Here is an 18,654-nt window from a genome sequence, read left to right as displayed (position 1 = left end):
GCTGGCAAAGAGTAAGGAGCCAACACCAAAACAGAACTCCTGTCAGACACTGGATTATCTTATGCCGGCTTTTTTTTTTTTTTTTTTTTTTTTTTTTTTTTTTTTTTTGACAGGCAGAGTAGACAGTGAGAGAGAGAGACAGAGAGAAAGGTCTTCCTTTGCCTTTGGTTCACCCTCCAATGGCCGGCGCGCTGTGGCCGGCGCATCACACTGATCCGAAGGCAGGAGCCAGGTGCTTCTCCTGGTCTCCCATGGGGTGCAGGGCCCAAGCACTTGGGCCATCCTCCACTGCACTCCCTGGCCACAGCAGAGAGCTGGCCTGGAAGAGGGGCAACCGGGACAGAATCCGGCGCCCCGACCGGGACTAGAACCTGGTGTGCCGGCGCCGCAAGGCGGAGGATTAGCCTAGTGAGCCTCCGGCTCTTTCTTAAAATGCAAAGACACCATGACCAAAGGCAATTGCCTCAAAAATTTTACCTGAAATACAAAACCTTCCAAACTGAATTTCTTCCTAACCTAGCAGACCCTATTTCCCATTGTTTCTCTTTACCTATTTTTCCTCTTTTTCTCTTTATTAAAACCAATAAAACTGAGACATGATCCTTTATTTCTGTCTTTTCTTGACACCGCCACCCCCACCCCCAGGCCCCTGACAAGGATTTAAACCCTGTTGCCTCTACCTTCATAACAGAGCCTTGAACTATCCACTTCTCCCGGCCTTGGGCCACCACCCTGGTCCAAGACACCATCCACTCGTACTTGGACTTCCTAACTGGCTCTCTTTTTTCTACTCCTTTTCTCTCATGCTTTATTTTCCTCAGAGCAGCCAGAGGCTCACTCATAGATGCAAATCTAGTGTGCATCCCCTGGAAACAGCCCAGATGTCCCTAACAGGTGAATGAATGACAGACTGCAGTGCCTCCATACAGCAGATGAATTGCAAATGTATTAGACTGAGTAAAAGGAGAGTGTGCACTTTGTGATACTATTTGTATGAAATTCTAGAACAGCAAAACCTACAGTGACATGCAAAATCAGGGGTTCCTTCTAGGGGAACCCCAGGTTATTTTCTTATTTATCATTTGCTTCTGCAATCAGAACGCAAGCTCTGCAAGAGTGGGGACCCATCTGTCACTGCGTCCCAGCATGGAAATCAATGCCGCCACTTTAAATAACAATTTGTTGAAGGATCAGAAAAAGGCTTATATTATCACCATCTCCACTTCACAGCTATGAAACACGAAGCTTCTATGGGTGAGTAACCTCCCCATGGTCACATGGCCATTGTGGCACACATCAGGAACAAACCCAGGCACAGACTCATGTCCTGAATCAGACTGAGGTCTTGCTCACTCCTTTTGGGCTAGGCCTCCCCTCCACCCACCTCTACCTCTCTCTGCACTAACTTCAGGTCTGATTTATTGACTTTAATTTTTCTTTCCCCCTGTATCTGTGTCCCCTCCAAAAAAGGGAGTTCCTTTGGCTTTCATTTCCTTGAGGACATGTAACACCAGACTAGGCACAGGCTCCTGACCAATAGATGTCCCTGGTGAGGTGGGGTGAGTCAGGTAGGCCTGTGGGTATGCGCAAATCCCGGGTTACATGACTCACTCTGTTATTTCAAAGTATGCTGACCTTGGCTTCTCTGGCATGCTGCCACCCAGTTTCAACACTCGCTTGTTAAAGCCAATGCAAATGAGCACTGCCACCATCAGTCACTGTTCTATCACTCAGGTCTCCTCCCTGTACTTCTGGAATCTCCTGCATACCACAAAAGCCTGGAAAACACTGCACAAACCCAGAACCTGCAATGAATGGGGACAGATTAGGACAGTGACAGTGTGGAATTTAATAGAAGCAACTCCACATGTCTTGCCCTGAGGTCACTGAAGAGATTACTCTAAGCCTCCTGCTGAGATTAGGTGATATGACATTCCAAATGGATCATCAGAGACAGAATTCACACGTCTTCCCAAAATAAATGCATTCATCTCCTGGTTAAAAAAAAAAAAAATAGCAAGCCCAAACAAAAGAACAAATTATTAAAGAAAGTATATTGTAGACTTTATTTAAAATGGGCAGCAGCAAAGCAACCAAAAATATAAACAGGAGGTAGAAACATGTTGGTATGCAACCATTTTCCTTCTCATTCACTAATGTAAAACAAAGACCTACTTGCTCATCTCAAAATATGCATGACACCTTTATGAGAATTTAATTCTGCTTGATTTGTCACAAAAGCCCAGGCCATCAAACAAATGTGGCTCATAGGTTCAGAGTGAGCTCCCAGGAAGTGATTATGGGCAGATGCTGTGAATATAAAATTACTCTTTTATCCAACAAGTATTTATTACATACCTACTATGTGGAAGGTACAGTCCACCTGGGACATAAAGTGAGCAAAAGCGCTTCCTCCGTGGGTTTCCATTGGCATAAGCAAAAAAGATTAAGAAACTTAAAAAACACAGGGGTAGAAGTTGGGCTGAATGGTCAGGACACCAACATTCCTTAACAGAGTGCTGCATTCACTTCTTAGCTCTGGCTCATGACTTCAGCTTCTTGCAAATGTGGACTCCGGGAAGCCATGGTAATGGCTTAAGTAATTGGATTCCTGCCACCCATGGGGGAAACTCGGGTTGAGTTCCCAACTCCTGGGTTCAGCCTGGGCCAGTAGAAGCTATTGTAGGCATTTGGGGAGTGAACCAGTGGACAGAAGACATCTCTCCCTCTCTCTCTCTTTTTTAGTTCACTTTATTAAAATACTGAATTTATTTCACATGTATATTTGTCTCCCCACCATTTCCACATCTGACCACTGTGTCCTATCATAACATCCCTCCCTCCCTCTCTCTCTCCTCCTTTCTTTCCCTCCCCTACCCCCACCTCTGCCTCTCAAATTTTTCAAATATTGGTAAGTACAGTAAAGGAAACTATAACAGAACAAGATTATAAAGTGATAGATGGGGTCCCAGACTAGGAAGGAGACAGGAAGGCTTCTGTGAGGGGTTGGCATTTGAATTTGAGAACAAGACAGATATACTCAGAGGAGAAAAGTGTGCAAAGCAGAAGGTAACCACATGTACAACTAGATACCGCAGATGAAAGTGATCAATTTCACAAAGCATCAAATCTACTTCAGTTGTAACTAGGTGTCAAGTCGTCACAGAAGTCTGAATAGGAGTTAACTGGGCAGGAGTCCATGGAACTAAACGTTAAATGAATAAATCCACGGCCGTAGGGATAACATCCCACGTATGTGCACGTGCACACACAGACTCTTTAAGAAAGTGCAAGAAGAAAATCCCATTTTGAGTGTATCAGTTATGAAAGAAAGTAACTTGTAAGTGGATGGGCCCCATGAATCCACCAAATAGGATCAATCAAACATTCGATACTAGTTTTCAGGGATACAGTTGCTATGAGAGAACTGTAGGGAGCCACATGGTAATCTGTGTTTCTCACTGCCATTCCTGGGGAGAAGGTGGGGTTTGCTGGCCTTCGCAGGCAGTTCTGAGAACGTGGGACTGGGTGCCCTCTTTCCAACATCTCCATCACTGCCCTCTCAAGCACCCAACTCATATGGCTCTGCATGGCCTGCCAAACACAACGTGTAACCATTCCCATCACCCACCATAACCTCGGGCAGGTGGCAACAGGACTTCCCAAGGATATTTCCCAGGAAAGATTTACCAAAACAGAGTTCGGGGGAGAAGGAACACGTGGGCTGCACATTCCACTCACTGTGACATCATCTGTGCCCTCCACCCTTCCCCGTCATCCTGCCTCTCCTCCATTCCATTCCTTATCTGCGTCACCTTGGCTAATCACACCTTGATTTCCTGTCCCCATTCCCACTTCTGAGTTTTTCCCATTATACCTCAACACCAGATTCTGCCATTTCTTTCAAAGACCTAATTAAAATTCATCCTATGAAACCATCCACATCCAATGAATTCCATCCTGAAAAAGAGTTGGCAATTTTTAACTTGCTTTTAAATTTTAAAACATGTGTCTTTACAAGCTATTGCTACCCTCAACAATATGGAGACATCTCACAGACAGAACATTGAGTGAAAAAAGCCAGACACAAGTAGTTCATACCATATGATTCTGTTTATATGAAACTTAAAAACAGACAAAACTAATCTCTGGCAATAGAAGTCAGAATAAGGGTTACCAAGGGATGAAGAGGGACCACACTAAGCCCTCTGAGGTTCTGGAAATATTCTCGACCTTTATCTGCAAGATGGTTGCACAGATGTACACACATAAGGGGACTTGAAAATGTTTGCAGAAAATGGAATTAGAAGAAGTTTATTTTGGTTCAAAATTTTGAGGGGCCAGGTGCTGTGGTGTAGGTTAGACCTCCACCAGAGGCACCACATCCCTTATGGGTGCCAGTTCACGTTCTGGCTGCCCTTCTTCCGATCCAGCTCTCTGCTTATGGCCTGGGAAAGCAGTGGAGCATGGCCCAAGTGTTTGGGCCCCTGAACCCACATGGTGCACCCAGAGAAAGCTCCTGGCTCTTGGCTTCAGATCAGCCCAGCTCTGGCCATTGAGGCCATTTGGGGAGTGCTAGCAGATGGAGAACCTGCTCTCTGTCTCTCCCTCTCTCTATAACTCTACCTCTCAAATAAATAAATAAATCTTTAAAAAATTGTTTTGAAATCTGTGCATATGAAGGGTCCTTAAAATTCATGGAAAGCACATATTATGGAAAGGGATTTCAAAATTTTTTGCGCCAAAATAAATTCATCTTTTCATTTCCTTTTCCATGAACTTGTTAATGTCCCTTTCTATATAAAAATTCACTGAACTACAAACTTATTTTTAAATTACTTTATTTTATGTATTTGAAATGGAGGGTGCTGGGGAAGGGAAGGAATTCCCATCTGCTAGTTTACTCTCAAATGCCTGCAACAGCCCAGGCTAGGGCAAGTCAAATTCAATCCGGGTCTCCCACATGGGTGGCAGGGACTCAAATGCTAGAGCCATCATCTGCTGCCTCCCGGGATACACATTAACAGGAAGTTGGAATGCAGAACAGAGCTGAGCCTCAAACCCAGGTACTCCAACAGAGGATGCCGTGCCCCAAGCTGAGTCTTAACAGCTGCACCAAATGTCTGCAACATATAAAAATGATTTGAGCACTTGCTTTCTTTTTTGCATAGCAAAACCAAGAGTTTTTTGTTTTAATGACTCTGCTTTTTGATTGTGCTATGCACAGTCACATACTAAGCTGTTTGAGGACTTCTGCATGATCAGGACAGTCAAATTCTTCTTACCTTTCTGACACATCTGACACCTCTACAGCCTGAGTAGGCACCTTTTATCTTCTTCCTCCAACAGGGAATTCTAGTGGGCCAGCACAGTGATCCATCTTGATTGTCAGCTTTAAAACCATCAAGGGCCTGATTACGAGAGCGTGTCTGTCCTGGGACATAATAAGGAATGCTTACTTTGTTTATTTTATGGCCTGCACAGTTTCTGTGGACTAGAAAAGCCTTTGAACGTAGTTCTCAATGAGTACAATCTATGTCAAATGAGAACAGAGAAATACCTGAAACAAATGAAACCCCGTGCAAAAACCATCTGGGAGGACAGCGCCCCACCTCTACCCAGGAGAAAGCTTGGGAGAAGGCACAAGGGTGTACTGCAAGGAGGCTCTCTGTAGGCCAGCGTTTTCCTGAGCAACCCCTGGAACTTGGCCACCTGATTAGGTCTCCTTTCCCTGCTAGTTCCTCAACTTGACCCTTCTCTTACCCGAGCAGAAGCATGACATGATGCATATCACTTGGCAAAATGAGAAAATTTTTCTTAAAAAAATGGACATGTGTGGAATGCCCATGTTCCAAGAACTTTCCCATACGCTAAACTATTTCATCTTGACCGTGAAGCGTCCACCTGACTCACTTCACCAAGGAGGAAACTGAAATAAGGCAGATAAGTGGCAGCCCAAGGCCACTCGGCGTGGCTGGAGTTACAGGAGAATTCCCCTCGTTTTCTCTGCGAAGTGCAGGTAGCTGGTGTGCCTGCCGTGCGGACTCTATATTTCAATTGGACTACCACAGCGCCCAGTGTAGGAAACTGTTGACAGCCCTTCCTAAAGCTTAACTTTTTCTCAAAGACTAAGTCAGAAGCCACTGAGCCTTGAAAATCCACATTTTACTGGCACTGCCCTGGGAGTTCAGATCTTTCATCTAGCAGTGGATGTGCTAACCGCTGCAAGGTATCTCACGTGAGAGTGTCTATTTCACCCTCAACGCTCCCTGTAACAGGTCACAGCCTGTGGACTTATCTGAAAACCGCAGAATTAAATCTGGCCAATGTGGATAGACAACTGAGTATAAATCTGGTGGGTGGTTAAAAAACAAAAAGGCAAAAACCCTTCAACAGTGTTGCATCGTAAATCACCATTTGCAAGCACAGGCTCCCTAAACCAAAACAGTCCTCAGCAAACTTTTTTACTCTGTTTTGCCCTGTAAACTACTTTCTTAGTTACATAAAACTACAAATTGCAATCTGAAGGCTTAGCAGGCTTGAATTTCCATCCCCCCTGAAAATTTATGAGGGCACAGAATTAAATTTCTCTCCGGCTTTCTGTATTGTGCCTGCCAAAGGAAATATTTTTCCTGTATGTGCTTGGCTCCGTGATACTTACCACCTTTTAGAGAAGTCACCACACATGAAATAATTGTGTGCTATAGATTTATGTGGCTAAAGAGAGGTCTTTTCAAACACTTGATCTATCTCCCTCCATGGTTTGTGTGTTGCTGTAACATTACCTGTGGGAAGATTGTCCAAAAAGATAGTTCTAATTTGGTTTCTATTTGCAAACCAACAATCAATGGATACAAAATATCACATTAGAAAGGTAGTTACAACCAGAGGAAACTTGGGGGTGGGGGGAGTGGAGGATAAAACTGGATGATGGTGATGGATACAAAATTATACAAATGTATTCAAAAGCATGTGACTGCACACTTAATTCTCTAAGTCATACCACAATAAAGCCATTATTAAAATATTCCATGATTCACAAAGTAAGATTTTCCAGATTTTGAAAGTTGCTTAAATTAACATTAAAAGCATTGATTTTTCTTCTGCTGAAAGGTAGTTTTATGGTATTATGGGACAATGCAATTTTCTTCTAAAGCATAGTTTCTCAACTTCTGCACTATTGACATTTGGGGCCAGATAATTCTTTGTTGTTGGGCGCTGGCCTGTGCCTTGTGACGTATTTAGCAACAACCTAGACCCAGACCCACTAGTTGCCAGTAGCACACCACCCTTTGACTGCAATGACTGAAAATGTCTCTAGCCGTTGTCACATGTCCCCTGGGGGGCTAAGTAGCTCCTGGGTGAGAGCCCCAGATACTGGCAGCTGAAAAAAGAAAGTTGCTCTAGGGACAAATACAAATTGCCTTCAGGGCTCTCTCTCCAGCTAGGCAGCGTGTTCTAGGGCCCCATCCACTAGCCCTCGGTCAACAGGGGATGTTTTTCCTCTGCACATCCTGCAGTGTTACTTCTAGATTATAAAGTGAATTTTTTTTAAATGAAGACTGATTTTATAGTCTTGTGCCCAAGCGGCTCCCTCAGTCTGGTCCCAAATGGAAGCAACTGGATTCTCCTCAAAGGCTTTCTGGCCACTGACTCTGACGTACAATGAGTAAAACACCAGATGACAGTTCAACCAGCCTTGGCCCAGTTATTTTTCATGTTCTAGGAACTTTGGGGGAGTTTTTCTCTTTCAACCTCAAGGTTGAATTTACAGCCACCATTTCACAGATGCAATAATTGAGGCTAACAGAAAAATAAGCGGTTTGTGCCCATGATCACAGATGTGGCAGAGCTGGGATTCAAGACTAAGTCCCTTATTCTTTCCTGACTTCCTTAAAAGCAGTGTCTCTCCTACCCTGACCGCTGCGAGGGCTTACCGTGGGGCAGCCATTGTGAAGTATGCCTAAGCTACCCCATTTTAAATCCTCACTGCTGTACCATAAGGAGGTAGTCTTATTCCTACTTCACAGACAAGGAAATGGAGGTTGAAGGGAAGTCCTTGTCCAAGGTCACACCACTGGATTACCTATATTTCTCACTCATTACTCTTCATTGCAAAGCCTGGGTTCTTAGCCACTACACCCCATTGCCTCCCCTCCTGTTTCTTTAGGAATGGTCAGACAATGGGTTTTTGTTTTTAAGTTAGTACACAAGCTACACCTTACTGCCAAGGATGTGAGCTACTTATTCACTTGAGGTTTCTTTTGTCTTGTTAAAAACTCAATCCCATCAACACCCTGGATACCTAGAAACGCCCTTCATGAAAAATCTCCTCTACTGAATTTCAAGACAAGAGCAAGCTAAAATTACACCACTGCTAACCTAACAGCAAATCATTTTCTCCAGTTCATTCGGTCAACCACCACATCACTTAGAATCTACTGAGATTATAAACACACATCAAATAATCACACTTAATTAGAAATCATGATAAAAGCACGAGGTTGGAAGAATATATAGGAGTTTGGATGATTCCTAATGGGAAGGCTGGCTAGTGGAGTAAATGAAAGGCAAGAAATCAGAGATCCATGGTCAGAGTTAGAAGATAATTTCAAGATGAGGACAGAAGAGCTTTCAGTCCCAGTGAACAGCATGTGCAAATGTCCTGGGGTAGAAGAGAACCTTGTACTCAGGGTCCTGAAAAAGGGCCGCAGCTGGCAGTGGCCAGGCCAAGGAGATTCTTGCACACTCAGTAAAGAGAAACTAAAGGATTCAATGTAGGGACATCACATGGTCAGGTCTACATTTTTATGATCATTCTGTCTGTGTCACACATGAGCAAAGTGACTCTCAAGCAACCTTTGCCAGGACACAGTTCAAAGAACTCTACCCTGGATCCTGCAAAACAAGTTTCTCCCCCTCCCCCACTCTGCAGGGTGTGGCATTCCACTCTGGCTGTGAAGTAGCTCCTTTCTGCTTTGTCTGTGAAGGCCTGATCTTTTTTCTTTCCCTGGCCCCCAAGTCCCACCTCATTCTCTTAACCAGAGAGTAGACTCTCTGGAAATCAAGGGGCCAGTAGCAAAAGGTGGAGCAATAGGTCCTTCCTGCTATGACTGACAAACTGGAAAGGAATCACAGGGTCTGCGGTCTTGCATCCCCTCCCACCCACTCAAGCCAAGTTCAAAATAAAGAAGCAACTCTAAGACATCACCCTGCAGGTTAAGATTCCGTGGACTCCCCAATGCCCTCTGTGTCACACACCCTCCTCCCCCAAGCCAGTGACCCAGCCAATGGAGGGCTGGCTGGGCTTGGCTCAACTCCAGGCTTTCAGAACTGCTTTCGGTTTCTCCACTACCAAAGACTTCACCCCACCACCCCACCCTGCACAGCCAAAAAGTCCTTAGCAGCAGCCGCTGATACTTCCTCCAAGTCATTCCCATCCTACCCCTGCCTCAGGTATGAACTGTCTCCACACCACTCCAGGAGAGCAGTTTTCCTGAACTTCATTGCAACTGCTTCATAGCCGTCTCCGTCAGCCCCCAGTACACACACGTGTCCAACCACACAGGCACACAGGTGGGCGGTCGCTCCAGAGAGACAGAGTCTGGACGTCCCCGCCACCACCTAGCACAATGCCTGGCACCCAGCAGGACTCCTCTGGATATTTGCTGAATGGGTGCACAAATAAAACCGGCCCCGTTCAGAGGACCCCAGAAGTAGGAAGAGGAGCCTTTAATAGGGGAATTTTTCCTTCCTGCAAGTTGGTTGTGAATGTGAACAGGAAGCACAGAAGTCACAAGCACTTTTGGAAGTGTTACAAAACTTGAAAGGACCAAAAACATCGACGCAGGACACAGATGCTCACGGCTTTAGACAGAACCGAAACTTCAGCAAAGTTTTCAGGTTGTAAGGTTAACAGCAGGAAGAGGTGCTGCAGATGGGAACCCAAGGGGTCCGACTTTAAAAATGAAGTCAGGGTGGAAACACGGAGCTGACACCATTCCTGCACGAGCCGGGTCCTGCAGCAGCACTCGACCCTGAACTTGGCTCCGTGCACGGCCCTCCCTTCTGCTCACTACATTCATGGTCCTGTTCTCATTTGCCTAACACCCTTCCTACCCAACTCCTGGACACCTCCCTTCAAAACCTAGTCCCCACTGCATCCTGTCCGAATTCCTTCCTCAGAAATACCAAGCATGGGGCCTTACTTTTTCAGTTCCCATTTTCCCAGCTGAACTCAAAGGGGGCTATTAACAAACCATCCGGGTCTGAACTACCCTGGTGCTACAGCATCCTGGTGAGTTCCTTAGAAAGGCGAGCTTCAGCCCACCCAACACCTGCAGATCCCGAGGCAGCATTTTAAACACAGGTCCACGGATGACTCCTAAGCACATTAAAGTTTGACAAGCACCAGGCTGGAGTCGACATGCATGCAAGAAACAGGTACTGGCCCACTACAGGACACACAGACAGGCCCTCCACCTGAGCAAGAGGAGCGCTCTGAGCAGAGAGGTTGTAGCAGGGTTAATAATCCTTGTACCAAATGTAGACGTTCCACTGCAAGCAGGGGGTGGGTGGGTGGGAATCCGGAAGCTGGGCACCTGACCCCGCGTGCAGCAGGCGGGAGAGACAGAGGGGAGGTGTGTGAGTGTGACTGTGACCACAGGCCGCAGGAGCTGGCAAGGCCAAGTCCCCGCCCCCCTCAGCTGTCACCCTGTCAAAACAAAGCCGCCACTGACAGCGCGGGGGCCAGCCTGCCCCGCGGCCGCGGGCGGTCCTCCCACCCCTGGGAGCGCCGCCCCACATCTGGATCTGCAGTTGAGGGCCACGGGGGCCCCACAGATCTGGCCCAAGACGCGAGGGTCCTCAAACGGAGCAGCAGCGCCCGTAGCGCTGGGCTTGCCAAACCCAGCGTACACCCCGAGCAGCTTGGGACAGCGTTTACAACCAAACAAGTAATACAGTAATGACAGGATTGTCGCCCCCGCCCCCAGCCGAGCGCGCCGGGCGCCGCGGGACCCTCGCCTCGGGCTGTGCCCAGCCTCCCCAGCCAGCGCGTCTCTCCCGAGCGCCAGGAGTCCGGGAGCCCTCTCGGCCCTCGGCCCTGGCACCCAGGTCCTCCCAGCGCAGCCCGGGGAGCCGAGTGCAGAGAGGAGCGTCCCCACAAAGGTGTCTCCCTGACCCAGGTTCCCGCGCCACCCCCGGAGCGCGCTGCTCCACTCGTCTCCGGCGAGCTCCTACAGAGCCACGGAGCCCCAGGGTATTCCGGGGAGCTCGAGCGCCTTCCAGTGGGGGAGGAACGAAGCGGGGGCGGGGTAGGGGGGGTCTCCGAGTCTTGGCAAGCCTCGCTTCGTTCAACCCCACAGGGCTCTGATCCGTGGAGCGGCTCAAGGGGCGAGGGCGACAGCAGCACTTCCGCGGTGCAGCGGCCCCGGGCGGGAGGCGCGAGCGGGGGCGGGGCGGGGCGGGGGTCTGGGCGGGGGCCCCCCGGTGCCCCCCGCAGCGGCCCGGGGAGCTGCGAGCCCTCGGTACCTTGCAAGCGGAGTACACTCCGAGTTTTTCCAGTTTCTTGGCCCGCGGAGCCGAGCGCAGCTGCGCCTTCTTCACGGCGATCCGGGCCGAGCCACCGCCTCCCGGTCCTTCGGCCGTGCCCGCCGCAGCCACAGCCGTCGCCGGACCGCAGGAGAAGCCCTGCGGGGGCGCGGGCGGCGGCGGCGGCGGCGGCGGCGCGGGGGGCTGCGGGGGCAGCGCCCCGGGCCCGGCCCCCGGCCCGCAGCCGCCCGGCCCGGCCCCGCCAGCCTCGGACATGCCGCCCCCGAGCACGGCAGGAGGCGCCGAGTGTCAGGCGGCCGCCGCCAGGGTCTTCCCTCTCGGGCTCTGGGCGTCGGGAGAGCGAGACCCTCCCCCCACGCCCTCCCGGCCCTCCGCCCACCCCCCTCCCCGCCCCCGCCCGCCCGGCTCGCCCTGGCCGCGGCCCGCGCGCTGGTGGCGGCGGCGGCGGCGCTGCTCCCCCAGGAGGGAGGGAACTAGCGGCTCCAGCGCCGCGGCCGCACACGCCCTCCCCCGGCTCTCCTCCCCGGGGCTGCGCCGCGCGCCCCGGCCGCGGACATGTTCCTGGGGGCCGGCCTCCCTGGGGGGCGCGGGGCCGGTGCGCGAGGGCTCCCCCCAGCCCCGGCGCCCGGACGCCGCGCGCGTGCCCGCCAGGGGGCGACGCGGGTCTCGGGGTGCGGCGAGGGAGAAGCCGAGGGTGGGGACCGGGGCTGGAGCGCAGGCACCTGCCGGCCGCCCCCGCGGCCCCTCAGCCCGAGCAGGGGGCACCGCCCAGGCGTCTGTCCTCCGGCCCGGTTCCACCCTGGCTCGGAGAGGAGGCGACTTTCTCCGCCCTAGCGGGAGCCAGAAACAAAAAAAAAAATATGTATTTTGAAACGTCCCCGTCCATGCGAGTCGTTTTCTTTGTTGCTAATTCACCAAACTAAAGGCATGCTGTCTTCCGTTTCTCTTTTAAAATACTTTCTGTTAAACTTTTCTTTCAAATTAAGGACATTTGTTTCCAGGGCAGTTTCTGGACCAAACCTGCCAGAATTTTTTTAAAAAAAGATCTTTGCTATTTTCTGTAATTTTTGTTTGAAAGTGCAACCTGTTAAAAGAGCAATTGTCTAAAACCGTTGTCAAAATAAAAATTATGCGCGGTGGGAAAAGTTTGCTACGAAGTTGTTAACAGGTTCATCGCCGGGAATAGGGTTATAATATCTTGCTACTTGCTTTCCTACAATGTTAAATAATTTTCAAAAGTGATACCAGCAGTATGCATATTAATCAGAAAAAATTTTCAAGCAGAATCCAAAGTAATGAGAATTGAGTTTAGCATCAAACTTAAAAAAAAAAAAAAGAAACCTCAAGTCTTTTCGATGCTTTGAGAACTGCTGTTTTCGTCCTTGTAGAGGACATCGAGGGTGGCCTATTGTGCTAAGAGGCGCACGTTTCAGTTTTGCGTTTCAGAGTTGTGCACTTACTGGCCGGCCTTTCTCTGGAAGGCAGGATTGAAAATCCCAGCCCTGTGTCTCGGGATCTTCACAGGTGTCCTAGTTTTTCCGAGCGAGTCATCAGACGTAATATGGGTCATAGTGTGCTTATCAGATTCCTTGCATGCTTTATACCTCTCCTCCAGTTCCAGCCAGAGATGCCTTAAGGGATGAGCTTGCCCTCCTCACGCTGTGTGCTGCAGTTCGTTTTCTCTGTATTTCCACCGCATTATTTTGTTCCTTTGACTTTTAATGCAGAGGGATTTGTAAAACTGAGAAAAAAAAAATCCGTCAATTTAAACAGTGGGTGTTACACAGAGCAAAAGGAAACAGCAGCTTCTCTCTTCCATCAGCACAGTTAATTTCAGTGCTTTCTTCCCCTTTCTTGTCAAAGACTATTTATTTGAAAGGCAGAGTTATGGAGAGAGAGGGAGACAGGGAGAGATCTTCCATCCACTGGTTCACTCCTCAAATGGCAGCAATGGCCAGGAGCCAGGAACTCCATCCAAGTCTCCCAAATGAGTGGCAGAGGCCCAAGCACTTGGGCCATCTTCCCGGCTTTCCCAGGCACATTAGCAGGAAGCTGGATGGGAAGTGGAGCAGCCAGTGGGCGGGTGCTCATGTGCCCACACTGTGCCACAGCACTGACCCTGCTTAGTGCTTTTCTTAGCTCAATGTGCTTCCCTTCACCTCACTCTCCCAGCTCTGCTGAGGTGTTTTGCAGATTTTTTGGCTGTTCTCATCTAAGCAGGAGAGGCTATGAGCCTCTAATCAAACAGTAACACCGTGATGTTAACAGATACTGATAAAGGTTTGATTTCCATCCCACAGGCATTTGTCGGACTGATGGAGTGGTTAACCTGAGATCTGTGTGTTTACTGGATGCAAACACACTCTCAAAAATGAAAAAGAAAAAAAAGAATCATAAACAGAAACTCTGATGAATGGGTTCATGCTAAAAGGTTATTGGTGTGGTCTTGGTGTCTCAAAATACATTGTACTTTGAGATGTGTCGAAAAATAAGATAGGTGGATGCACCCATGCGTGGGGAAATGAGCCCACGAATAGAGAAGTGATAAAGTGGAGCACAATGCAATGGTAGAATCTAGGTAGTGGGTTCGCTTAGAGTTCTGCTAAGTTTTCTGTATACTTGAAAAATTTCTTAATACAAAACTGGGGGAAGGATCTAATATTTTTGAAAATATTTTATGTATTTTTTTTATTTATTTGAAAAGCAGAGAGAAAGAAAGGAGAGACAGAGAGAAGGAGATCTTCCATCTGCTGCTTCATTTCCCAAGTGGCTGCAATGGCTGGGGCTGGGCCAGCCTGCAGCCAGGAGCCAGAGGAGCTTCTTCGAGGTCTCCCACAAGGGTAGCAAGGGGCCCAAGGACTTGGGCATCTTCCACTGCTTTCCCAGGTGCATTAGCAGGGAGTTGGATTGAAAGCGGAGCAGCTGGGGCTTTGAACCGATGCCCATATGGGATGCTGGTACTGCAGACAGCAGCTTAACCAGCTGTGCCACAACACCAGCTCCCAGATTTAATATTAACCACCACCCCCCCACCCTCCACCTCCTCCTCTCAAGCTGCTCACAGAATTCAGGAGGCAGGTTCTTTCCAGGGTGTTTTGAAGTAGCAGTAGCCAACCTCATTTCAGTCTGCCCTGAAAACCATCACCATCTGAAGGGTCCATGGCTTGTGACATTGGCTGAACATTATTTTTCATTATTTCCAAGCTCAGAGCACCCTGATGACGTGCTGCCTTAGGCTGAAGGCCCACAGTTTCAGAGTGTGTTCTGAGTACCAGGCAGGGAGACTTCAATGGCAAAAGAGGCTTGTTGACGCTTTGTAATCAGGGTTCTGGGAGATCCGATGGGCTCTTTTGGTTGGCTTTATGGCTCCGTGGGTTAAACAGCCACTGGTGAAGTCCCAGCCACTCTGCTTCCCATCCAGCATTCCAGCTAACGTGCCTGAGAAGGCAGCAATTGATGGTCCACGTACTTGAGCATCTGCCATCCACCTCAGAGGCCCAGATGGAGTTCCAGACTCCCGGCTTTGGCCTGGCCCAGCCCTGGCTTTTGCAGCCAGGCAGGGAGTGAACCTGCAGATGGAGAATCTCTTTATCTCCCCCCTCTCTTTGTCACTCTGCTTTCCAAATGCATACATATGTACACACGTACTTTTTTTAAGTGAAGACCAGGAAACTAAAAGGCAATGTTTTAGTTTACAAAGTATTTACCTTTACCAGTTACTGAGGCAAAGAAGCCACATACAAAAAATAACTAGAGCTTGGAGAGTGGCCATGGGAGGAAGTCAGTTGGCCATGGAGGTTACTGATGATACTAGTCACAGTACAGATTATTTTTATTTTACACCTGTTATAATGAATGCCTTTCTAAATTTTTTTTATTTGAAAGACAATTACAGAGAGAAGAAGAGAGACAGAGATCTTTCGTTCACTGGTTCACTCCCCAAATGGCTGCAATCAATAACCAGGGCTGGGCCAGGCTGAAGCCAGGAGCCAGGAGCTTCTTCTGGGTCTCCCTCATGGGTGTAGGGAGCCAAGCACTTGGGCCATATTCTGCTACTTTCCCAGATGCATTAGCAGTAGATGGATCAGAAATGGAGTTTCAAACCAGTGACCACATGGGATGTCGGTGTCAAAGGCAGAGGGTTAACTGCTATTCCAGAAGGTCGGCCTCAAGAATGACTTTTATACAAATGTGATAGCACAGATTTGCTGGGAACAATGTTGAATTAACACTGGCGCAGTGTGATATCATTTGTGTTTAAAAAATAAATAAAACAGCAGACTTGGGGAGATAGGGGCAGGCATTTGGTGCAGTAATTAAGATATAACTTGGAGCCGGCGCCGTGGCTCAATAGGCTAATCCTCCGCCTTGCGGCACCGGCACACCAGGTTCTAGTCCCGGTCGGGGCATCGGATTCTGTCCCGGTTGCCCCTCTTCCAGGCCAGCTCTCTGCGGTGGCCAGGGAGTGCAGTGGAGGATGGCCCAAGTGCTTGGGCCCTGCACCCCATGGGAGACCAGGAGAAGTACCTGGCTCCTGCCATCAGATCAGTGCAGTGCACCAGCCGCGGCGGCCATTGGAGGATGAACCAATGGCAAAAGGAAGACCTTTCTCTCTGTCTCTCTCTCTCACTGTCCACTCTGCCTGTCAAAAAAAAAAAAAAAAAAAAAAGCTATAACTTGGGACACCACATCCCATATTGGAGTGCTAGGTTCTTGCCCCAGCTTCTCCACTTCATCCAGCTCCCTTTAAATGCATGGTATAGGAGGCAGTGTATGACCTCTTAAGTACCAGGGTCCCTGCCATACCCCAACCCCTGTTGTTATGGGCATTTGAGGAGTGAGCCAGAGGATGGAACATCTGTATCCAACTGCCTTTCTGCCTTTCATTAGAATGAAAATAAAGAAATAAATAAAACATTGACAGAAGAGTATGATTCTTGCATATGCACAAAAAAGGCACAAAAGTTAAGACAAAGATTTAGAAAAATACACAGTAAATTCTTTTTTTGTTTTGTTGTTTTGACAGGCAGAGTTAGACAGTGAGAGAGACAGAGAGAAAGGTCTTCCTTTTCCGTTGGTTCACCCCCAAATGGCCACTATGGCCAGAGCACTGCGCCGATCCAAAGCCAGGAGCCAGGTGCTTCCTCCTGGTCTCCCATGCGGGTGCAGGGCCCAAGCACTTGGGCCATCCTCCACCGCCTTCCCAGGCCACAGCAGAGAGCTGGACTGGAAGAGGAGCAACTGGACAGAACCGGCGCCCCGACCGGGATTAGAACCCTGGGTGCCAGCGCCACAGGCGGAGGATTAGCCTAGTGAACCGCAGCGCCGGACACAGAGTAAATTCTTAAAACTAAATGCCTTTCACTGAACATCCTTGAGAGAAAACTTATTTTTTCTGTTTTTGTATTCCCAAGTTCTCACTGGGTCCCTGTGCCCACATGGGAGACCCAGATGGAGTCCTAGTTTTGGGTTTGCCCAGATCTGGCTGTTGCAGCCATCTGGGGAGTGAACCAGTAGACAGTTCTCCCTTCCTCTCTCTCTCTCTTTTTCTCTCTCCCAATCTCTCTGCCACTATGCCTTTCAAATAAATAAAAATAAAATTAAAAAAATAAAATAAAAAGAATTACAGTGTTCTGGACTTGCAATTCATATCTGAAGTAGCGGCATATTTATAAAGAAAAAGAAAAAGAAAAATTCTATCTGCAATATGCTTATGTTCTTCTCCACAGACATCGAAGCCTGCTCAGACTGTTAACAACTTTCTGACTGGTCTTTTTGCCTTAACCCTTGGTCTGCCACAATCTACCCCCCCATAGTACAGTTTCAAAACTGTAAATGAGAAGCTGATTCATTAATTTCTTTTTTTTTTTTTTAGTTATTTATTTATTTGAAAGTCAGAGATAAACAGAGAGTAGGAGAGGCAGAAAGAAAGAAAGAGAGAGAGGTCTTCCATCCACTGGTTCACCCCCCAACTGGCCACAATGGCAGGAACTATGCTGATCTGAAGCCAGGAGCCAGGAGCCAGGAGCCAGGAGCTTCTTCCAGGTCTCCCACACACAGGACTTGGGCCATCCTCTACTGCTTTCGCAGGCCACAGCAGAGAGCTGGATCAGAATTGGAGCAGCTGCGACCCCAACCAGAACCCATGTGGGATGCTGGCACTGCAGGCAACGGCTTTACGTGCTATGCCACAGCGCCAGCCCCAGTAATTCCTTCTTGAAGCCCTCCAATCTGCACTCCATCACATGTGATCACATGACGTGAGGTTGACAAGGGCACCGCTCCCTGCCCTCCTTCCTGTGTGCAGTAGACTGTCCCCAGTCACGTTGTTTTCACTTTACAATGGGTTTATCAAGACTTAAGCCCATTGTACAACAAGGAGCATCTCTCTATTTCAACCAAGGTCAGGAAGATTTTCTTACTTCAGGGCCTTTGCAACTGCTGTATGGTGTGGACAGTCTCTTTCAAACAGCATGTCTGAGGCCTATTCATCCAGCATCCCATGCTTGAAGATTCTGTCTCATCCAGGAAAGGCAAATTTTGTGGCCATCTTTTGTGATTCTTCCAGTAATTTTTGTGTCATATTCTCTCTACCAAGTCTGCATAGCTTGGTAATGGAGCAATAACCCTGACCCCTACAGGCAGACTGGACTTGTCCCCATTTGAAGGCATAGACTCCTAGGGTTCACCAAGTGGTCCCAGTCCCGGGACATTCTTCCCATCTCAACCACCTGCTTTTAGGAACAATGACTGGATGGAAGTGTCAAAGTGACAAGAGGTTGTTACATAACTTGGAGCTCCTTAGGCTACTCCCCATTGGAGAAAGTGTAAATACTGGACTTTTATTTTATTTTATTTTTTAAAGTGGGAAGGGGAAGAAAGAGAGAGAGAGAGAGAGAGAGAGATCTTTCATCTGCTAGTTCACTCTCCAAATGGCCAGCATAGCCAAGAGTGGGCCAAGAGAAAGGAATTCCATTTGAGTCTCCCATGTGGGCGGCAAGAACCTGAGTATTCAGCCATCATTCACTGCCTCTCAGGTGCATTGGCACAGAGCTGGATCCAAAGTGCAACAACCAGGACTCAAACCAACACCACAAGCTA

The 18,654-nt window shown here is 48.5% G+C and overlaps 1 protein-coding gene across 2 annotated transcripts in view; it reads right to left on the bottom strand.

The window, feature by feature from the left end:
* KAT2B (lysine acetyltransferase 2B) overlaps positions 1–12,235 on the bottom strand; it is a 124,548-nt gene extending 112,313 nt beyond the window's left edge. For both annotated transcript variants that reach the window (XR_016232845.1, XM_051858848.3), the window contains exon 1: positions 11,533–12,235. Coding sequence is in view for 1 of the 2 variants with exons in the window: in XM_051858848.3 (XP_051714808.2) it covers positions 11,533–11,808 (276 nt within the window). In the remaining variant the exon portion in view is untranslated. The remainder of the gene's footprint in view (positions 1–11,532) is intronic.
* Between the last annotated feature and the right edge of the window lie 6,419 nt (positions 12,236–18,654).

The sequence above is a fragment of the Oryctolagus cuniculus genome, chromosome 4 (assembly GCF_051225735.1).
Source record: "Oryctolagus cuniculus isolate XC-2025 breed Fujian yellow rabbit chromosome 4, ASM5122573v1, whole genome shotgun sequence".
Classification (NCBI taxonomy): Eukaryota; Metazoa; Chordata; class Mammalia; order Lagomorpha; family Leporidae; genus Oryctolagus; species Oryctolagus cuniculus.
The sequence above is the reverse complement of the archived record's forward strand: the minus strand, read 5'-3'. Positions and strand labels throughout refer to the sequence as shown.